Source organism: Oryx dammah, unplaced genomic scaffold (assembly GCF_014754425.2).
Source record: "Oryx dammah isolate SB20612 unplaced genomic scaffold, SCBI_Odam_1.1 HiC_scaffold_26, whole genome shotgun sequence".
Classification (NCBI taxonomy): domain Eukaryota; kingdom Metazoa; phylum Chordata; class Mammalia; order Artiodactyla; family Bovidae; genus Oryx; species Oryx dammah.
Window position 1 is genome coordinate 90315979 of NW_024070210.1, and position 24215 is coordinate 90340193.

The following is a 24215-nucleotide window of genomic DNA, read 5'->3' on the forward strand; positions in this document are numbered from 1 at the left end:
TATAATCTTTTACATAAATGAAGCAAGCATGGAAATATTCTGGCTTGTTTTTGTCACTAAAAACCATACATGAAACAAAACATTATAAGAGATTAGAGAAGTCTCTGAAGGCAGTTGTAGACAAGGTGCTCTCAAAATGCAGAGAGCCGAGCGCTGAAAAGAAATGTGTGGTCTCCTAAGGTTGACAGATGAGGAAAATTTCAACTATGCTTGGATTGTTAGAGTGCTTTCCAAGTGGTATTTTGTTATCATGGAAACCTAAGTCTATGAAAATTAACAGCAGCTTGGGTCTTTATGAAGTTGAGAAGAGTTTTAAACATTAACTACCTCGGAATGCCAAATTAGTATAAGAAAAACTTTATGTACTAGTTCAAATTACATAAAGACTAATTACGGTTTTTCTTTTATTTCATTTCCAACAACGTGAATGTGACCTTTTTAGCTCTATATTTTTTTAACAGTAATATGATATTCTCTTCAATTAGATAAGCATAATAATGCAGATTCAGTTTCCTGATCTACAAGTTATAGGTGGGGGGTAGCAGGTTTAAGGTAAGAAGGAAAGGTGTTATAACAGCTTTAATTTTGACCTTCTTCTGTTTCTCTGCAGTAGGTCAGAATATCATGAGCCTTTCCTTCCAAAGCTTTCTTTCCCAAGATGCAAGTGAAACTGGGGTTGGTTTATCAGGTTTGAAAGGGACCTGTAATTTCATGTTTTTATTGCCAACTCTAATAGATTTTAAAGTTGCACACAGATTTTCAATTTTTTGAAAAATCTGGTTGTTTTGTAGCCTTAGCTTATTCTCTCTGAGAACAGTGGGAGAGTAATTTCTACTTCCAGTGCATAAAGAGATACTGTTTGTAGCCATGACCTTTATTTATTAGACTACCTTGAGTTCCTAAGAGTTCACATTTCACAAAAGTAATTTTTAAAATTGTTACCAATCTTAAAGACCTTCGTGGGGACCTGCTTTTCCTTTCTGCTGCTGTTTAGGAATCTGTGGTAATGAAAATTTACTGATGTCAGTCAGTGACAGTAATAAATGTTGCTGTTTGTATTGCTGAAAATAAAATGCCTCATGTAATACAAGGGTTTATCCTAGTAAAAGTTAAAGGCCTTAGGTGATTTAAATTTTTCTGTGATAAACACAGTGTGCCCATCTTTACTGATTTCACTCCCAACCTCCACCCCCGTCCCCTACCTTGGTCTTAGTAAAGTATATCTGAACGACCAAGAAGGGACATAGCAAAGCTAGCTGACACCAAATTCTAACTTAGTTGTATCATGATGTTTTTGAATGAGATTTGTCAGAGTACTTTATGGTATACAAATGTTTGATATTAGGTTTATTTTCCTGTCATTTTCATATTAAGCCTGTAATTGATTTGAGAGCTAAGTTTCTTGTGTAAGAGTCAATTATTCAGTAAAATGGAAGAAAATTAGGGTAAAAGTGGGCATTAAGACCTATTTTTATTTGGTTAATGTATGTAGTCTTTCTGCATTCAGTTTGCAGAAAAGTTTCAGGAATTTAAAGAAGCTGCTCGGCTAGCAAAGGAGAAATCACAAGAAAAGATGGAACTTACCAGTACACCTTCACAGGTGGGTATCTAATTTCTATTCCTTGTTCATTTTAGATGATATGCTTTGTGCCAGAGATAAATTTAGAAAAATAATGGCAAAGTTAAGGTGATTTTCAAAGTGGACATAGAAATGCACTGTTCAGTTAATCTGTACTAGTGGAGAAAGGATTTTTTCCCTTATATACCACTGTGTATAAGAATCTCGTGGCGGGGAAATCAGTTTAGTAATTAAAAGTCAGCTTTCTAATATGCATACAACTTGGAAACAGTTGTATACAAAGAGCATAGATTGCCCTGTTGTCTGTCTTCTGTCTTCCGTGATGATCAGTAGAGTGTGGCCTCAAGAGAAGTGGGAGAGGCTTGGGGAAACAAAAGTTTATTGTACTCACAGGTCCTCGAAATGTTGCAGGAAGGGTAACCCCTTCTAAGGCCCCAAAAGTGGACTCTTCTCTGACACTCAGCAATGAATTGTCCGAGGAGACACGTGTGCTGACAAAGCAAGAGACTCTATTGGTAAGGGGCGCAGCAGGCCAAGGGAACCCAGGAGGACTGCTCTGTCACATGACTCACGGTCTCGGGTTTCCTGGTGATGAGATTAGTTTCTGGCTGTCTCTGGCCAATCATTCTGACTCAGGGTCCTTCCTGGTGGTATATGCATTGCTCAAGCAAGATGGATGCAGCGAGAAGGATTCCGAGAGGTGGTAAGACACATGACATCTCCTTTTGACCTTTCCTAAATTCTTCCGGTTGGTGGTGGCTTGTTAGTTCCAGGTTCCTTACCAGGACCTCCTGTCATAAAATAATTCATGCAAATGTGACTATGGTGCCTGGCCAGGCTGGGCAGTTTCATTGTGTTTCCCCTAATAGGGGGCATGGCACACCTCTAGGAGGCAACAGGAACGCCTCAGGTCAGGCAGCGGGCAGAAAGCAGGAGTACAGGGGAACACCAACCAAGGCTAGAGCCTGCATTGAGGTTTCTCTTGGGAATGGCAGGCAGGGTGAACAGTTTAGGACTGGCTAGTCTGCAGGATTTCAGCTGGCTCTAAACCATAGGGGCGGTTCCCAGTTGCCTAACACCCGGCCCTTGGAATGTTGTCTCCCCAAATTCAGGGGCCCAATAAAAGAGTATTTCCTGGAGTGGTTAATTTACATATCAAAGGTATGCTCCCATCATAGCCCCCTGCTAGCTCTAAGAACTGGCTAACTAGAAAGGTTTTTAAGATGTCATCACAGTATACAGAAAATTAAAATACATAAATAATATAGTTTGTTCTACCTGATTTTAAGATGTGTTTAAATCTGAAAGTTGGAACATTTACATCTCAGCACTGAGACCCAAAGGTTGTAGGTTTTTTAAAAGTAAACCTACTTTTTAGTAGGTTTGGAAGCAACCTAGATGTCCTTCAGCAGATGAATGGATAAGAAAGCTGTGGTACATATACACAATGGAGTATTACTCAGCCGTTAAAAAGAATACATTTGAATCAGTTCTAAGGAGGTGGATGAAACTGGAGCCGATTATACAGAGTGAAGTAAGCCAGAAAGAAAAACACCAATACAGTATACTAACACATATATGGAATTTAGAAAGATGGTAATGATAACCCTGTATGTGAGACAGCAAAAGAGACACAGATGTAAAGAACAGACTTTTGGACTCTGAGGGAGAGGGAGAGGGTGGGATGATTTAGGAGAATGGCATTGAAACATGTATACTATCATGTAAGAAACGAATCGCTAGTGTAGGTTCAATACAGGATACAGGATGTTTGGGGCTGGTGCACTGGGATGACCCAGAGAGATGATATGGGGAGGGAGGTGGGAGTGGGGTTCAGGGTTGGGAACTCATGTACACCCGTGGTGGATTCATGTCAATGTATGGCAAAACCAATACAGTATTGTAAAAAAATTTTTTAAAAAGTACCACTTTTTCCTTTAACAGGTTAGTCAATACCTGCTACTTGTCCATTGTAGTCTTTCTTCAGCAGGAAATTAATTACATCTCCAAATAAAATTCATTAAATAGCTACATTTCAGTATTTTTACAAAGGTTTTAATATAATAATATGACTCAGAGAAGGCCAGTAACTTTTAGCTTTTTAATAATAGACTTTTCTAAAATTTTTATTTCAGTTGAATGCTTATGGGTAAGGTTCAGCTTTGTACTGGGTTCTTCTCCAGGGTAATTGTTTTTGAAGTGTACTTAGGCAATTTTATAAAAGGAAGGATTGGATGTTACAAATGTTTCTGTGGACTATGTCAGTAAGTAGCTGTTTTACAGAAAACTTTCTTAAGGAAGTAGATAGTGATTGCCTTGGAACTTTGTAACTAGCCAAATGATTGGAACATTGTAGAAAATATTTTGCTCTTCCTTCCTCCCCACCCCTGACACCCAAGTCTATTTGGTAAACCCTACTGGTATAAAGATTTTTGAGTGTTTTCAGAGGAAAGGAGAGCTCTGTTAAGTATGCTTAAAGTACACATTTCCTCACAGGCTAAAGGTGAACTCTGGATTGAAGCCAAAGCTCCATTATTCCTCCTCTGCATTTGCAGAGACCTGGAATAACATGAATGGTCATTTTGAAACTTCCCTTGAATCTGCCTAAGTGCTATGATAGTGTAGTGATGCTTTTAAATATAAAAGCCTGTTTAAAATTTAGCATGCTGCGATTCATGGGGTCGCAAAGAGTCGGATGCGACTGAACTGAACTGAACTGACACATTGGGAGCTCTAGTTCCTCAGGTCACCGCAGGATGCTCCGGCACATTCAGTAAGAGAATACTCGAAAGACTCTAATAAAATTGTAATAGATTACACTTGGCCACTGTACCTAGTTCCTGTTCTCTAATCGTAACTTGTTTTTGTTTAATTAGTCATGCAATGTTACAAGTTGCTGCTAAGGTCCCTGCTTGTCTTTGGTGGAAGGAATGTCTTTAAGCTTTTACTTTCATCAGAGGAATCGAAGATGTTTATATTTGGAAAGTGCTGTGAAATACAATGAGTAAAGAAATGTCTTAAGTACACTAGCATTTGAGAACCAAAATATTCTGACCTTCATTTATCTTTCAAAAATATTTGAAGTCTGATTGTTCATTTACAGAAGCCAGAGAAATAGGGGGGGGGGAAGTATTTTCATTTCTCTTTCTTCTCCTTTCTTTTTTTGTATGACAGTCCCTTACAGAGGTCATTAATATTTCTGTTTTACTTTGAATCATGTAATCTCTGGCCACCCTGATTCTATTCATTTTGAGCTTGATTTTCACTGGTTTAATCCAATCTATTAAAATAACACTCTGCCTGGAGAATAGAATATTACTCAGGAATTCAGCAAAGGGAATCAAGAGATTAAATGTGATAATTGATAATAGTAGACAGTCACAGCTTTTGCTTTTATTCAAGGCTGTATTGCAGACAAGATAGGCATATGTATTTTCAGGTCAAATTCGGACATATATTCTTTTTCTGCCACTATGTGATCTTCAAAAATCTGGTTAATCCAAGTCTGTTTATACATCTGCAACGTGAATGTTACATTACTTACCTTACAGGATTGTGGGGTGGAATAAATATGATAACAATAATGTCATGTTGACAATGTCATGCAATAATGGCTATAATGTAGACCCTAGAGCTCGGCTTTGATCTGGACTCTAACCCTTATTAGTCTTCTGAGCTTAGGCACGTTAGTATTTTTTTTAATTCCTAAAATGGGAATAAGTTATTTCCTTACAAAGTTGTCGTGAGAATTAAGTAAGGATTACAAAGTGCTTAGTGTGTAGTAAAGGCTTAATGTTAACAATTGAGCTGTAATGTGACTATAATGGTGAAGATGATGATATAAAGCCTTGGCAGTGTTATTTAGAAAAATACAGATGGCTTGATTAAATAAAGCCTACATCAGAAGCCCCTGGAAGAAGTGTGAAAATACAAATTGCTGAGTCCCAACCATTTCTAAATTTAGAAGGGCTGAGATAGGGCCTTCGAATGTGCACTTCTAACAGGTTTCCAAGAGATGCTGAAGACTGTTGATCTGGAGAATCACACTTTGAGCAACACTGCTGTAGATAAATCCTTCCATCTCCCTAAAGGCTTGTGATGAAAGGAGTCTGGCATTTAGAGCAGAGTTAGCCAATTCCCTCTTAGACTCTTGAGCTAAGGTTGTACATGCGGTATAAATGTGTGGTTGTGCCATAATCTTCATGTTGTCTTCATCAAGGTAGCGTGTCTAGGAGTACATGGACTCACGTGTTGTCAGATTCTTTCACATCTCTCTTTAAATAATAGACATTAATTTAAAACTTTTTCTCTGTTGGAGATCTTATGTCCTCATGTTTCCATGGGATTCTTTTAAACAGTCAATGATATATAATCAAGAGTGATGACTGACTTTAAACCTGAAATTTCTTACAAAGTTCACAGTTGCAAAATACTATATTTCAGTTAACTTAATAGAGAAAGGGGTATACGATCAAATAATATCCAAATGTTTCTTCTTGGAGTAGAAAAAAATTGCCTTTTAGCTGTTAGTTGACTAAGACTTTTAAATTGAGTTTTACTATTTAATCCCATCACTTGTTTGCAGCCAAGCAAAAGTCATGGGCTTTTTATTTTTTTCCATTTAATATGTCAGGTTGTGTAGCATTGAACATATTCTACTAGCTATCTTGATTTAGATTTAGTATGTCTTAACTTTTTCCTCAAGATTTTTTAGAATTCACTTCATAGAAAAAATAGATTCAATGTGTGCGAGTATGTGTATTCAGATAAAATCAGTTTCCTTTTTTTTTGTAAATGTCATAATTTTAAAAATGTTCATTTTAGCAATAAATTGTGTATATGTACCACAGCTTTCTTATCCATTCATCTACTGATGACCCGGGGATGACCCAGAGAGATGTTGTGGGGAGGGGGGTGGGAGGGGGGTTCATGTTTGGGAACGCATGTACACCTGTGGTGGATTCATGTCAATCTATGCCAAAACCAATACAGAATTGTAAAGTAAAAATTAAAAATAAATAAATAAATTTGAAAAAAAAAAAAGAAAGGAGAAAAAAAGCATCACTGAGACTGGTAGATGAAATTAATTGGATCTATATTTTATTTCAGATCTCTATGTCACTGCAGATAAAGGAGTCTTTAATCTCCAGTGTAGAACTCTGTATTGCAAGCATAATTGAAATCTACCCACCAAAACTAGTTCTTTGAAAAATGTAGTCTTCATAACCTTTCTAGCATTCAGGGGAATAATTTCTTACCACCTGCATTATCAGTTCTATCCATTTTATGAAAGAATGTCAAAAATGTAGTCCTATAAGATGGTTATGATGTTAATCTCTCTGGTGATTGGAAAGGGAATACAAAAAAAAAAAAAAAAAGGCAATAAATTGCATTTGCCCAAATGGCACCGGTTTCTTCTTTGTGATTATCAGAACCTCTGTGACTAGCTATTTGACCCTATGAAAGTCAGTTGATCTCCTTGGGCAGTGGTCCTTGAATCTATAAGGTCAGAGGTTTGAACTATATCATGTATTAAGGACATTTCAAATGCAATAAATCTTGAGTGTTTTAGGTTTTCTTGGTATAAATGGATTTTTTGAAAGGTGGTCTGCATTTAGACCTGTTACTGTCCAAAACTATATTATTTACATATCTAGCCCAAAAATATACCTGTAGAATTAGTGAATGCCTATACATGAAATACGATACCTTCTTAGTCATAGTATCACCTGACAAGTTTCATATTTACTAAACCAGATACCACAAGAACAATGTTTACAGCCTCAGGGCAGATTTGCTAGAGCTCTCTTCATATAATTATTTGCTCTCCAAAGTAAGAACAGTGAAGACGTATGTCTTTAATCCTGATTATGAATCTTTCTTAGAGTTGTGTTCGACTCTTTGTGACCCCATGGACTGTAACCCACCAGGCTTCTCTGTCCATGGGAAGACTACTGGCATGGGTTGCCTTTTCCTCCTCCAGGGGATCTTCCCAACCCAGGGATTGATCCCGGGTCTTCTGCATCGGCAGATGGATTCTTAATCGCTGAGCCAGGGAAGCCCAAGATTAAGAACAGTGCAGATACGTGTCTTTAATCCTGATTATGAATCTTGCTTACATAAATCATACCAAATTTGATTGTCTGCAATTTCCCGAGATTTGTTTTTCTTCAAGTAGAGCTAACCCTTGCCACTCCACCCTCCTGCTGTGGCACATACACCTGAACAGACTCCCGAGAGAAGGCTGGTGACAGCACCCTGAAGGCCTGGCCTGCAGCGAGAGGCAGCATTTCTTTCCTATGCGATTCAAGATATTTCAGGGGCTTTTTGCTGTTTTCAGGGGAGGGCTTTCTTGCCACTTCATAAATGAGGAAAGAGAATTCTTAAGCACTTTCTGAATCTTTTACATCCTTGCTCAGGTTTCTTTTTGTATAACATGGTCATATCTTCTAGTTTTGGCTTCCTTGATGCTCTCATATTTTAAAATGCAAAGTTTTTATTTTTTATCACTGTGATCAAAGAATATATCATTTGATATATTTTTCCTTAAACATTTGCTATAGACGTGCTAGCCATATTAGCTTAGGAATCCCTTTCTAAAGAGAAATTATCCTACTTTTTCAAAGTTTGTAGTCTAGCAGATATACTTCATGCTTTTTTAAACAATTTGTTTAGTTTTTACTTGAAGGATAATTGCTTTACAGAACTTTATTGGTTTCTGCCAACTATACTTTATGCTTTTTATTTTGATATTTGATTTAAAGATATAAAATGTAGGTTTTATGAAAGTTAAAGTTTTTAAGGAATAACTACAGTTGACTATGAAACTGCACAGAATTTAATCGAAAAACAACTAGATATTTGGAGTATGTTAAATAAAACAAGTTTCACCGTGCTATTTTTAGCATATGTAAAATTTCTAGAAGGTTTCACACAATTCTTTTGGCTGCCCCTGTGGTATTTGGAATAGTTGGAGGGCAAAGGAGTTTCGTTGCCCTCGTGTACTGTTGGAACTCTTTCTTGTTCTCCTGAGCAAATGTTGATTCTTTTTTACAAACATCCTTAAAAATAAAACATGCTCAGGGCTTCTGTTTTCATTTCAGATATAGCAACTAGAGTAACTTAAATATGCCTTTTGTTAAATATAGCGAATATTTGAGCCTCTGGAAGAAAAGCAACCTGAGTCCCTTTCTTCCTTTTCTCCTTCTTAGCTTGTCTCTGAGAACAGTCTGCTTCAGTGGCATCAACAGTACTATCCTCCCCAACATCCATGCCTCATCAACTTTCTTACTTCATTCCAGAAGGTCGTAAGAACCAGAAATCAGACGAGTCCTCCTCTCTCTCTTTTAATCCTAATCTCCTTTTCACTCTTACACTTTTATCAACCAGTTCTAGCAGGTCCTTGTTGCTAATATTAGTTGTGCTCTTGCATGTTAACAAGACAATTTGTTTCTGTTGTCATTTTCACTGAAATCAGTTCTCGGCCAACTTAGCATTTAGTTGACTGGACAGTCAACCTGTGTTATTTTAGTTTGGCCTTTCTTGGAGAAAAAATTTTCCTGATTTATTGAAACCAAATATGAATACCTTATGGTTTCTTACTGGCTGCTTAAAACTTTTCCAGGCTAATTGATGTGGCCCATGATTGATCAAGAGGTAGTCATTTTGATTACTGTTCTCTCAGTAGGATTTGACTTTGTTGTAAAACAATTTCATGTTGTCACAATATACTGCAGACTATTTGTGCATTGACTTCTCAGTTAATAGAAACAATAGATTCAGAAGAAAGATTTTAAAGGAATAAAATAAAATGTCAAACTGGAGGTTCCATTAATTATTGAAAAATAGTTAGGTGAAGATGTGGAATCAAGAAGGGAGTCTTTGAATCTTTTGATAGTTTGTATAATTTATAGCATTATGGTACTATTAGTTAAAATATTTGAATGTGAAATAAAACACATAAAGCAGTATGAAACCAGAAGCCCCAGAAAAGAAAGTTGATCTCACCACATTAATATTTTCCATATTTCTTTCTGGTGTTTCTCCATGAGTAATAATTGTTACATAAAGTATATAAATTATCATAATCTAGATACCTCCTCATATCATCGTCTTTTTCTAGTTACAAGCAACTTCCTATATTACACATATTCATCTTGTTTCTATTGAGGAGGTCTCACATTCTTTCAGGTTGATAGATTATGACCATCCCCAGACACTACCCTGTTGATCACTAATGGTTTCATTTTCTTGCCTAACTTAGCCTAATGTTTCAGTTTTCAAGTTTTATTGGTCAGAGATTGTAAGGAGTCCACCAAGCTGCTCTTTAACCATCTTGTGCTGCGGCCTTCCCTGGTTAATGGGTTTGTCAAATGACACCTCATTCTGCTTTCTAATATCAAATTTAGATAATCTGGTGATGACAGTGATAAGAGTAAATGTCAGAGTGAGCTTTGTTTTAAATTCCATCTCTTTCCCAGTGGGATAACTTAAATTCACTTTGATAGAAATAAAACAGGAAATTTTGCAAAGAGAAATAATTTCATTATGAGTAGCAGGCCAGCAAAGCTGAAATACACTAACATCATTGTATATAATGTTACAGGAATATTTCCAATTACTTTTCTAAATGACTCTTAGAACTGAAAACTATGGCAGATAAAAAAATTGAGACTTAAGATTTCATTCTTTCTCTTCCTATCCTCCCATAAATAATAAATAATAATCTTGCAGTTTTGTCTTACTTTCTTTTTCTTTTCAAATAATTATTTGGACATCTAGCCAATTAATTGCTTATATAACCTGAAAGTTTTTTAGTTCTTTGAAGCTACATTTCTAAATTGTATGTTTACATTTTTAAATTGTATCATTTCAGATAGTTTTCTTGTGCATTGCTTTGCTTTAAAATTTTTTCTGTTTAATTCATTTTCTACGTCTTTGATTCAAATTTCAGTTGAAATATGACCGTATTTCATAAGTAAGCATATATCAGAGTCAGTTATAACTTTTAGATTATCCTGTATATTTTAACAAAACTGTAACACTTTTTAAATCCCATGCCCTGTTTTTTTTTTTTAAAGGAATCAGCAGGCGGGGACCTTCAGTCTCCTTTAACACCAGAAAGCATCAACGGGACAGATGATGAGAGAGCACCTGATATGACGCAGAACTCCGAGCCACGGCCTGAACCCACTCAGAACGCACTGCCGTTCTCACACAGGTACAGATTCAGCTCGACCGTCATGATTAAGTAACGTGTACAAACTCACTTGGTTTCAGATAAATCTTGCAAAGTTACAACCCTGAGTTAAAATTCCAGGTCAGACTTTTTATTTTTTTAACTCTTAACTTCAGAAAAGTTTTACTGATTTATAGTTTATAGTTGCCTAGGTAGACTGGAGTGGGCAATTTCCACTACCTTTGTAGAAAACGGGCTACTGAGCTAATTATAGTACAAATCATTTTTCAGTGAGACAACGTGTTATTGCAAATCTCCTCTATTTATTTCTTAACCCAGCCTGTAAAAGACCCTCTTTGTTAACCTGTTTTCCATTTTCATGTATGTTCTTGAGAGTCATTAAAAAAAAAATTAGGTTTCCTACTCTGAAATTAAGCTTTGCCATCGCTTAGAGGTGATCTCACTGTATGATTTCAAACAAGGAAACGGTTTATTGGTGTAACTTCCAGCATGAACCTGTTAATGTCAGACTTACTTTTGCACATCAGCTAACAAGATAAATCTTCACATGCTTCTGAATTTTAAAGAATGTGGTACTTTAAAAAGATGCAATTTATTCTAAATATGTTCCAAACCAGTTATAATAATTATTGGCCATGTTGGAGTACTTTTAGGATGTAAGGACATCTGAGAATTTGCAAATGTAAACAAATACCTATCAGTCATTGTCTTTATTTTTATCCTTCTTTGGAATCTTTTGACCTAGGTAGTTTTACTTAAAATGAAGAAAAAAGTTTTCCTTTGTCATGCATCTCTTTTTGGACCAGTTCAAAAAAAACAAAATTCGTTAGCATATTCAGAAGAATGGTGAAGTGAGATACTCCAAACTCTTTTTCATGAGAATTTTAATTTTGATTGAATTGGTTGAATATTAGGGGTACAGGACTAAACTTATTAGAGACACTGAGGGACCTCATGCTCACCCCAAGGAAGAATAAATTTAAGATTTTTCTTAGGAATGAATGGGGGGAAAACTGTTTGGCTATGAGGCTATTCCAGTTCGTTTCTAAAAATGCAAATAATTTTGCATAAAAGAGGCACATTTTGGAGTTTTCATAGAGGCGATGCTCTAAGTATTTCAGGATAAGGGCGTTCTCGTTTCTATAGCTGTAAGAATGACGGAACGTGTGAACATTTTTGGTTCATCCAGTCTGAAGACTGTATGTTTACACTGATAGTAAACCATACTAGTTTTTAAAATACACAGTTACTACTAAAGAGCAATGTGATTCAGTTTTAAAAATATTTGTATTGGGGAAAGCAAAAATTTCTTTCCTGTTTAGCACATCCAATTAGTAAATAGATGTAACTACAGTGAACATAATTATAAACTTGATTTCTTTGGCTAAAACTTAAACAACACATGTGCATTGAATACTGTTGCGTTAAGAAATACGAATTTTTGTATTTATCATTGGTAAAGCTGTTTCTAATCTACTTTTTGCACCTAGAATTTTCTGAGTGTTTATTACTTTGCTAATCTTCAGTGCTTGGAATTACTAACTGCGACTGGTCATCTGTTGATTTTCTCTGTTCTTGGGAGTCAAGTAGGAGTTACTTTCTTTGATGTGAAGACACAGCTTCTTTGACTACTGGAATATATAGGTTAGCCAAGGAGATATTTGAGTTCTGAAAATGAAATTTAACAGGTCAATTTTAGCTTTTGGTTATATTAAAGGCATTATGCAATCTTAGAGTTTTCTTATTATTTAAAAAATACTTTAGGGTTTTAGAAGATTTATCATCTGAACTTGTTTTTATTTTATATCAATCAATATTAATGAATACTCACTAAGTTACTTGATTAAAATTAAGATTTCTGCCTGAGACAGAAAACCGAATCATTTTACAACTAATGTTAGAATATCAAAATAGCATTAAAGATTTCAGAGATGGTGTAATCTAGGATTTTTCAAGCTGTAGTGGTTTGAAATCAACTTAGGTTATTCATTTCATTCTGAAAAAAATGAAATAAAAATTAAATAGGAAAAAACAAAATAAAACTCAACATTAGGAGAAGAAACTGTGTTTCAGTAACATATATATTTTAGCGTGGGCTGGATTATAGGGTAAAACATCAAAGTTTGAAAGCTTGTGCCTTTGACACGTCCTGTCCTAATTCTAGGACATTATATGATTTGTCCTAGGTTGCATGGGTTATTAGTAACAACTTTAGGTTTACAGCTCAGCGCTTTTGATCCTAGTATGTACTACCAAGTTAGTTAACAGTGCATTTTAGTCTAATCCCCAAAACAAGCGCATTGTTGTGTCAGAAATTTAATACCTGTTTCTATGTCAGGAAAACTATGCAGAAATAAAATCAATGGTTTATAAATTACACAAAGACTATTAAAATAATTTCTCTTTAAATCTGAAACTCACAAATATTTAAACTTGATACAGTATCCTTTTTTACCATGGAAAAAAAACATTTAAATTTGTGTTTTTAAGGCTTGCATACACTATTTATTTTTGCCTTTCTTCTTTGGAACTTATTTCAGCAGGAAAGAATGAATAGCAAAAAAGATATTCTGCCAACATTCCTCTGTTCTGGTTGATACCATTTTATTGCTAAATTAGGAGCAAAATCACTAGAACATCTATGTGTGTGTGTTTTTTTAAAGATGGAAGGATACAGGAAACAGTGATCTAGTCAGTCAAGCGGATTGAGTTGATTATAGTAATAGCTATTTAGCAAGCCAGCTTGTGCTCTTCTTAAAATTTAGGTTTTATGCCTAAATCTTACAATTCATTAATTAACACGCCAAAAGAAGGCCCTGAGTTTTCGTTCGGTCCTGAAAATTTAGTAATGTATTTATAGTTTATTTACTCTATAAGCTTTATTTATTTTTTAAGAAGTACTGCTTAGTTTTAAAGAGAAAAAAGCAAGATTTTTTTTGTTAGTCTTTAAACTTACACTAAGTTTCAAATGTATTTGAAAGAGATAGTACTTTAGTGAACTCCCACGCACCTATCTCAGAGCTTCAAAATTTAGGAAAAAATGGCCAGTCTTGTTTCATTTCTAATCCTACCCACTCTTCCACATTTGTATTTTTAGAGCAAGTCCCAGGCGTATAATTTCATTCACAAATACTTCTTAAAAATTACTTTTGTATTTTATTATTTACTAAGCTAGTACAACTTTTTATATCTAAATTCTATTTACTGGCATTATAGAGTTACCTTTATTTACTCTTTTCTTTGATTTTTTAAACATTATGCTGCTGAACTAAATTTTAAAATGTATGAGCTGCTCGATATTCCTTAGTCAAGTGCTACAGTACTGTTTTGTGTCCTTGTTATAAACTATGCAAAAATATTTTCATTAAAGAAGTTCTGATAAATTAACGCTTTAAAAAGTATATTTATTTGAATGCTTTAGAAGTCTGGAGATGTGTAAAAGAGGAAGATTATGAGGATGAAAACGTTTACTAATTTCTTTGGGAAAATAGTATTAAGTTTTACCTGAATTGCTATTTTTTCTTAGAAAATATTTTTTTTTTAACCTAACTGATAATATCCTTTTGGGACTGAACAGGTATACACTGACCCACTGAAGTGTTCAGGGCTTCCTTTGAGGCTGTAGTCTTAGATTACCTATAGCTAATCTAACACAGGATTGAGTTTACAGAGTCCACTGGTAAGTGGATTTCTTTCAATAGTAAAAATTACAGTAGCACACAATCCTCAGTTGGTTGAATCCATGGATGTGGAACCAAGGATACAGAGGACCACCTGGAAAGCTGTGCATGGCTTTTTGACTGCATTGAGGGTTGACGCCCCTAACTCCCTGTATTGTTCAAGAGTCATCTGTATACTAAATAAAATACTGTATGCTTGATAATATATATATCTATCTATATATATATAATATGGAGGACAGTTTTGTGTTCTCATTCCAGGAGGGATTTGTTTTCTTCATAGTATCAGCTATATGGAATTTTGGAATTGACTTGTTATTTCTCAGTGAACTCTAGGATATTTTTAAAGATATAAAGCTATCTAAAATTCTCTTAGTAATAGTTAATTTTATAGTTTCCTAGGGCTGTTAGAGGGTAATACTGAAATATAACGCTGAAAACTGAAATTTTTTATTTTGTTCATTGTGAATTTATGATTCTCAGATATATAGTAATATAGTGATAAATAGCTGCTGTTATATTTTTGAGAGCAGATATGTGTATATAGCAATAGTTCATGAAGCTACTTTTATACTGATAAATTTTTAAAAGTTTGATTATCTTAATGGAAAATTTTCTATTTTGAACACCTATTACATTTAAATTCTCCTAAAGTTTAGATAATGTATTCTCATGGTGCTGCTAGAGTTTATGCATTTGGGGGTATTGCATGTATCTTCTATTCTGTTAAAGAGATTTTTCTGCCACTTTGTGTTTTTCCAGCAGATATTCATTAAAGGATATATGCAGAATCAGTCCTCCTTAGTATGTCGATTTGCTTTAAATCAGTATAATGACAATTTTACCATAATCTGAGTGGGTTTATTCCTCTTGTATTTAATAGATTAATTACTTCATTTATTGTCAGTTTCCAAAAGCTCCTATTTTAAAACTGTGATTAGAGAGTTTTGTACATTTTCAGAAACTAAATTTCACTGGAAAATATACACGCAATTTTAGTTACATGTTAAAAAGATAAGCAGTCTTTATCGTGACTAGAATACATTTTGTACATATTTGAACCTGATACAAACAGAAAAAAACTGTTAAGAGCTCTGGAGTACTATATTCTCCACAGCTGTGCCATTTGTCTCTCTTTTCATGGATAACTTCTAGGCTTATAGTGATGAAGTAAAATAGAAATAATTTCTGTGGACAACTCGTGTTTGAACAAAACTGTTTAAAGCTGGGGCTTGATTTCACAAGAAGTGCTTTATCATTGATAAAATTATAGATAAAAATGTAACTTGTAGGATTCCCCTTATAGTTACAGTTACAAATATTGTTATTCTACCTCAAATCAAACCTCAAAATTAGAATTAGTTGTTCAAAATTAATTTGAAGGCCAAGACAGTTAGTGAGAGAGGTGCAACTCAACATTTTGGAGATAGCAGAATTTCCTTTACCGTAATTGTAAACAGGTAGCATTTTGTAAGAAGTGCTATGGTAATTTGGCAGTATATATAGGTCTGCATTTTTCTGGGAACTTAGAAGTAATCCATGTATTTTTGAATAAGATGCAATAAAAGTATAGTGACCAAGAGTGTTTACTTTATTAGGTTTTTACATATATATACTTAAATTTCCTATCTTAAATTTTTAAGAACTAATCTTCATTCTATTTTAATGTCTTCTAAAAGATTTTGAGGAAAATATAAATATTTTCTAAAGCATTTTGGTTGGGAATTATCACTTAATATGGATTATTTGCAAGAAGAAAAGTACTATTCATATGAAATAATGACATTACTAACATACCTCCAATTAGAGATTGTTCCTTCCCCTTCTTCTCTGCCTTAGCACTGAAATTAATGGGAAGAATTTTCACCAGTCCATCCTTGTGATTGTTAGTTTGTATTTTCAGGGTGGGAAGCCTGGTGGGCTGCCGTCCATGGGGTTGCGCAGAGTCAGACACGACTGAAGTGACTTAGCAGCAGCAGCAGCAGCTTGGAGTTAGGGGTGCTATCACTCACAAAGGAACAGATGTATCTTAGATTAATTATGACATTTTCCCTAGGACTTTTAAAATTCTCCTAGGAGGACTTAAAAAGAAATTTTTTTTCCCTCCATTTGTGTTCTTTGATGACCATGGTGGGGATTCCGTTGGAGGGGAGGTGTGTGATGAGGACAGTTATGCTCCAGGACTTAGGGAAAAACACTCTTCCTTTGGACTCGGCTTTCTGTCTTTCCTCCTCCTAGAATAGCAGTGTGTGAACAGAGGCAGAGGCCAAGCAAGTCGCATGAATGTGTGACGTTTGTGATGTGTGGTATATGACAGTATGGAATTGCCAGGTCTCTGGGAAGGTGAAGTATACATGGTTCATCCAAAGACACTACAGTTTTTAAAACACAAGGCCAAGCAGAGAAATGAAGATTATGTGACGCATCTGGTTTCTAGTTTAGACTTTCAAAAGGAATCTTTATGAGTTAATATATATGGTTTAGCCCAAGGTAATGATTTCAAGCAAATTCCCACCTAGTAATATCTGTTGTCATAATGCCCTTATTAAGTTCTTGGTTGGTGGTATTTGGAAGGATATGATTTGAAGATTTGGAATCCTGGATATTTACTTTTTGGTGACATACTACTCTGATAGGCGTTATTACTACTCTCAAATACAAAAAAAATCTGACCGTGTCCCTTTTCTCCTTAAAATATTTCAGTGGCCTGATGTATGTAGACCAGTCCGTGGTCATCGGATGAGACTTTCCCAGCCTCATCACCTTGTGATTTTGTAGCAGCTACTTGCATTTGCTTTTGATCCTCCACTCCCAGGCGGTGCAGTGGTTAACAAATCCACCTGCCAGTGCAAGAGACACAAGAGATGTGGGTTCTATCCCTAGGTCAGGAAGATCCCCTGAAGTAGAAAATGGCAACCCACTCAGTATTCTTGCCTGGAAAATGCCATGGACAGAGGAACCCTGTGGGCTGCAATCCGTGGGGTCACAGAGTCAGACACAGCTGAGCACACGTGTACTCCCCTTACCCCCAAGCAAGCATGATACTGCGCATCTGCAAGGCTTTGCTCCCTTGGTTTTTTTGTTTTTTTTTTTTTATGTTCTCCCTTTTCTTTGGAGTGACTGTATACACACACACACACACACACACACACACACACACACTCACTCACTCACTCACTCACTCCATGCTTCCTTGCACCCCACCTCTGCTTTTGTTGTTAGTCACTTAGTCTTGTCAGACTCGTTGTGACCCAGTGAACTATAGCCCGCCAGGCTCCTCTGTTCATGAGATTTCCCAGGCAAGAATACTGGAGTCAGTTGCCATTTCCTTCTCCAGGGGATCTTCTTGACCCAGGAATCAAACCCGTGTCTCCCGCAAGTCTCCTGCACTGCGCCTCCCACCTCTGTCTCTAGCTTGATCACCAACTGATGAACCGCAGTATATCCTTATAAGTTCCAGCATTACGTCCTCTAAAAAGCTCTGTTTCATGTCTCCAGACTGAGTTGTGTGTCTCCTTTATTAAATCCCTGTTGCCTCCAAACTGACATATACAGGTTGACATGAGCCTCTTAGTCTTTCCAGGGGCAGTGATTGTGCTTTATTCATTTATACCACCGATGATTAGTATACAGTAGGCATTCTTTAAACATATGAAGGGAACGATGTTCCTCGCAAAAATAGAGTATATGCTCTGAATGCCCTTGGTACAGTGCTTCAAGTGTGGGGTTACACCTACAGAGTCATAAGACCTTAAGGCTAAAATATATTAATAAACTAGTTATGGTCTTTGAACAGCAGTCATTCCAATCAACTTAAGACTTGAGTTTAACTGAGTTAGTCTAATTGTCTTCAAAATCACATAACCCTCTAACAGGGTTTGTTTTCTCTATCGTGTTTCAGGCTCTTCTTGTCTCATTTTTTTTTTCTATCGTTGTTCAATGCATATTTATCATCACTTGCTGAACTCCCCTCTAGAGTCTTAGCTTCCAGCTAAGCTTCGTTGAGTTGTATTTCTTGGTAGCACATATTGTTTCTAGTCATTAGACATGTAAGAGATAAGGAATAAATGTGTTGTATGGAAAAATATGCATGTACTTTTACTGTCACTGAGATGACAGAAAGGGGTGAATAAGTTGGTGCAGCTTGATCATTAGCATAAAAATATCCCATATACATGTATTCACCTGAGCAGAGCTAAACGAAGATACCCATATGAAGAAGAATTACTTTACCTTTTAATTCTAGCAGGGTCTACTTAGCTATTGATGTTCTCATTAATATTGTTAATAGCAGTTTTATTGAGCTACAGTGCACATACTAGACAATTCAGCTATTTAAAGTATATAATTCAGTGATTCGGGGTACAACCAAAACTGTACAACAGAGTTTCTGCAGTCATGACCACAGTCAATTTTAGAACACTTCATTAGCCTGTACCCTTAGCAGTCACTTCCCTCTTGCCCTTCACACACTACCTACCTCCCCCAGTCCTAGGCAATCACTCATCACTCATCTACTTTCTCTCTCTGTAGATTTGTCCGTTCTGGACATTGTGTATAAATGGAATCATATGATACGTGGTCTTTTATGACTGGATTCTTTTACTTAGGATGTTTTCAATGTTTATCCATGTTGTAGCATATGTCAATACTTCATTTCCTTTTACTGCCAAATAATATTCTATTAACCCACTCATCAGATGATAGACATTTGGATTGTTTCCACTTTCTGGAAGTTCCACCATTGTTATGAGTAATGCTGCTATGAACGTTTATGTATGAGTATTTGTGTGGACATAGGTTTTCAGCTCTCCAAGTATATATCTAGTAGTGGAATTGATGGCTCATATGGTGATTCAATGTTTAACCTTTGGAAGGAACTGCCAGACTGTTTTGCAAAGCAGCTGCACCATTTTGAATCCCACCCCCAGCAGTATGTAAGAGTTCCAGTTTCTCCACATCATCATCAACACTTGTTAGTTTCTCTTTTTTGTCATAGCCCTCCTTGTAGGTGTGCTGTGTATCTCATTGTGGTTTTGATTTTTATTTCCTTGGTGGCTGATGTTGACCATTTTTTCATGTGCTTATTGGCCACTTTATATTGTCTCTGAAGAAGTAGCTACTCAGATTCTTTGCCCATTTTTAATTGGGTTTTTATCTCTTTGTTGTTGAGTTGTCATTCTTTATATATTCTAGATGTTAACTCCTTAAAGTTAAATAATTTGTAGATACTGATATTTTCTCCAATTCTGTAGGTTGCCTTTTCACTTTCTTGATGATGTCTTTTGCAACACAAAAGCAGTTAATTAAGTTCATTTTTTTTAAGTTCATTTTTTTTTCTTTTGTTGTTTGTGCTTATGGTGTCATATCTAAGAAACCATTGCCCATAGGCACAAAGATTTACACCTGTGTTTTCCTTGAGAATTCTGTGATATTTAACTCATATCTAGATCTGGCCAATTTTGAGTATTTCCATATATGGTGTAGGATTGAGTATTTCCATATATGGTGTAGGATTGAGTATTTCCATATATGGTGTAGGATTGAGTATTTCCATATATGGTGTAGGATATGATTGCCCAACTTTATTCTTTTACATGTGGATATCCAGTTGTCCCAGCATCATTTGTTGAAAAGACTGTTCTTTTCCTGCTGAGTTTTCTTGGCATCCTTGTGAAAAATCAGTTGACCATAAATGTTTATATCTGAACTCTCAGTTCCATCTCACTGATCTGTCCTCAAGCCGTTCTTCATCATGATAGCTTTGTAGTAAGTTTTGAAATTTGGGATGTGTTTTCTCCTATTTTATCCTTCCTTTTCAGGATTGTTCTGACTATAATGAGTCCCTAGAATTTCCGTGTGAACGTTTGGATCAGCTTGTGAATTTCTATAAAGAAGCAAGTTGGGGTTCTGATAGGAACTCCACGGAATCTGTAGTGAAATTTGGGTGGCCATCTTAATGGGGTGTGTGTGTGTATGTTAGTCTCTCAGTCATGTCTGACTCTTTGAGACCCCGTAACTGTAGCTGTCCAGGCACCTCTGTCCATGGGATTCTACAGGCAAGAATACTGGAGTGGGGTGCCATTTCCTTCTCCAGGGGATCTGATCTTCCTGACCCAGGGATCGAACTTGGGTCTCCCACATTGCAGGCAGTTTCTTTACCATCTGAGCCACCAGGGATTGAAAGTTATTGAAAGTTAAGTTACTCAGTCATGTCCGACTCTTTGTGACCCCATGAACTGTAGCCTACCAGGCTCCTCCATCCATGGGATTTTCCAGGCAAGAGTACTGGAGTGGGTTGAGATTTCCTTCTCCAGGAGATCTTCCCGACCCAGGGAGTGAACCCAGGTCTCCCGCATTGGAGGCAGACGCGTTACTGTCTGAGCCACCGGGGAAGCCACCAGGGAAGCCTGTCTTAATGTTAAGTCTATTGATTCATGAACATAATGATGTTTCCCCACTTATCTCTTCTTTAGTTTCTTTCAATGGTGTTTAGTTTTCAGAGTGGTGTAAGCTTTGCGCTTCTTTTGTTGAATTTACTCCTAAGTATTCTTTTTGATGTCGTTATTAATGGAATTGTTTCTTGTTTCTTGTTCATGCTGTATATAGAAATACAGTTGATTTTTTTATAGTGATATTGTAGAACATAAACTTGCCAAACTCTAATTAGTTTTATTAGATTTTTAAGTAACATCCTTAGGATTTTCTATATACAAAATCATGTCATCTGCAAATAGAAATAATTTTACTTCTTCCTTTCCATTCTTGATGCCTTTTATTTCATTTTCTTGACTAATTACCCTGTCTGGAACCTTAGTACGATGTTGAATAGAAGTGACAAGAGCAGACATCTCTGTCTTGTTTCTGATCTTAGAGGGAAAGCTCATCATTCAGTACACTATTAGCTGTGGCTTTTCATATATATTCCTAGTTTCTTAGTTTTTTTTTTTTCCATTACTATTTAGTCTGATTGATTATCATGATTTCTTTCCCATAATTGGTAGCTTTAAGAATCTATGCTTTGACAAATATAACAATATGCTTTTCTTATATTTACTTCTTAAAAGGTAATAAATAGTTTATTTTAAAGGGAAAAAAACTCAATTTGAGAGGAGGAATTTTTCCTGTAAAATTGTTGTTATTTTTTTAAAAGCCCATCACTGGACCTCAGTTTTCCTACATAAAAATAGGAAACCTTCCAGTTTTCTAGCTTTTTATCTCTAGAATATGTGAAGAACTTTTATAGACAAGGGGATGGGAGTATATTTGCTTAACTGATTTTGTTAGTGATATAGTTGACTCTTTTCTTCATATTTTTTAATTAAGAGAAAATAACTGATAAAAATGTCTTTTTTAAAAAAGAGAAAGAATGTAAATAATCTTTTAAAAATGATACCAGATAAAGATGATACAGACAGTAAGGAATACGCCTGCAATGCAGGACACCTGGATTCAGTCCCTGGGTCAGGAAGATCCCCTGGAGAAGGAAAAGGCTACCCACTCTAGTACTCTTGCCTGGAGAATCCCATGGACAGAAGAGCCTGGTGGGCTACAGTCCATGGGGTTGCAAAGAATTGGAGGCGACTGAGCAACTAAGTAGGAACGCACGCACTGGATGAATCATAGCATTATTTCAATGAATGTAAAGCGTGTTCTCATTAAATATGAATAGAAATACACATGGTAAGTTATTCATTGCAAATAGCTCTGATTTCTAGTGTAAATATTCAGTTCAGTTCAGTTCAGTCGCTCAGTCGTGTCTGACTCTTTGCGACCCCATGAATCGCATCATGCCAGGCCTCCCTGTCCATCACCAACTCCCAGAGTTCACTCAAACTCACGTGCATCGAGTCAGTGACGCCATCCAGCCATCTCATCCTCTGTCGTCCCCTTTCTCCTCCTGCCCCCAATCCCTCCCAGCATCAGAGTCTTTTCCAATGAGTCAACTCTTCGCATGAGGTGGCCAAAGTACTGGAGTTTCAGCTTTAGCATCATTCCTTCCAAAGAACACCCAGGGCTGATCTCCTTCAGAATGGACTGGTTGGATCTCCTTGCAGTCCAAGGGACTTTCAAGAGTTTTCTCCAACACCACAGTTCAAAAGCATCAATTCTTCGGTGCTCAGCCTTCTTCACAGTCCAACTCCCACATCCATACATGACCACTGGAAAAACCATAGCCTTGACTAGATGGACCTTTGTTGGCAAAGTAATGTCTCTGCTTTTGAATATGCTATCTAGGTTGGTCATAACTTTCCTTCCAAGGAGTAAGCGTCTTTTAATTTCATGGCTGTAGTCACCATCTGCAGTGATTTTGGAGCCCCCCAAAATAAAGTCTGCCACTGTTTCCACTGTTTCCCCCTCTATTTGCCATGAAGTGATGGGACCAGATGCCATGATCTTAGTTTTCTGAATTTAAGCCAACTTTTTCATTCTCCTCTTTCACTTTCATCAAGAGGCTTTTTAGTTCCTCTTCACTTTCTGCCATAAGGGTGGTGTCATCTGCATATCTGAGGTGATTGGTATTTCTCCCGGCAATCTTGATTCCAGCTTGTGCTTCTTTCAGCCCAGCGTTTCTCATGATGTACTCTGCATATAAGTTAAATAAGCAGGGTGACAATATACAGCCTTGATGTACTCCTTTTCCTATTTGGAACTAGTCTGTTGTTCCATGTCCAGTTCTAACTGTAAATATTACTCTAGAAAAGACTCATCCTCCGTTTTTCCTTGTTGAATTATAGAAATGTTATTGATGCTTGTGTTAAGTGATGGGTTATGTGATCAGTGCCGCTTTCATGCCGATAGTGCTCTACTTAGTTTGCCGTGAGGGGTTGCATTTCTGGATGCATGTAGTTTCCAGCTCACTTGTATACTAACCTTTAAGCAACATAAAGATGTTATAGTCATGCTGCAGGACAATTTAAAACCTGCCTGTGCATAGAAAGTAGAAAATTAAGTCACTAGGTAGATTTAGTTAAGTTTTTTTTTTACTCTCATTTACTTTGGTAACCAAAAAAATTTTTTTTTAATTAAAAATTTTTGACACTAAAAGTTCTCCATGATACTTAATATGAAACCTTAGACACAATTGTATATAAATATTTCCTTCATAGCTGCTTTGGTGTCTATGAGGTTTATGGAAAAGCAAGTTAGTAAAAGTGACTTTAGGAAGTATATTTGAGCCTTTGACTTAATAGTTTTTTGTAATTGGATCATTTTAGGTTATGCTTTACTCACAAGTTAAATTACTATTAAAGAGGTGACCTAAAGCATCTCTGGCTCTGTGAAATAATAGATTTTTTTCTCCTGAGATATAGAGGATGAATATTAGTCGTTTGTTCAGTTACATGAAGAATACTATTATTGGGTATTTCTGACTCCCCAACAGTGCTATTGTATAGTACCTCTTCATGTCTCTTCATACCTCTTCATGCCTCTTCAACTTCTTTGAAAAGGTATAGCTAAGCCATCCCATTACTATTACACATTGTCAGAAAGTCTGTTTCCATACCAAAGGAGATGTACTTTTATCTTAGAGGTCTCATAACCCACAGGACATATTAGGTGTCAGGCCCCAGACAAATATCACATTTTAGTGTTTTGAAGAGAAATAGGTATCTTGGGCAGAAACAATAAAGAACAGTTACATATCTAAGTGAACTCAGTTGCCTTTCCCCCTCTTCCCACTTTAAGAAAAGTTTTTGCTTGACGATTTTTTCTTTTTATGGGAAAGCTGGACTCTTTACATTCTGATATCTAC

The 24215-nt window shown here is 36.1% G+C and overlaps 1 protein-coding gene across 2 annotated transcripts in view; it reads left to right on the forward strand.

The window, feature by feature from the left end:
* HOMER1 (homer scaffold protein 1) overlaps positions 1-24215 on the forward strand; it is a 135012-nt gene that overhangs the window by 56210 nt on the left and 54587 nt on the right. Inside the window, exons 4-5 of one of the 2 annotated variants that reach the window (XM_040225900.1) lie at positions 1508-1600; positions 10660-10799. In XM_040225900.1, coding sequence (XP_040081834.1) covers positions 1508-1600; positions 10660-10799 — 233 coding nt within the window. Of the gene's footprint in view, positions 1-1492; positions 1601-10659; positions 10800-24215 lie in introns of both variants that reach the window. The other variant, XM_040225899.1, reaches the window with a different exon arrangement.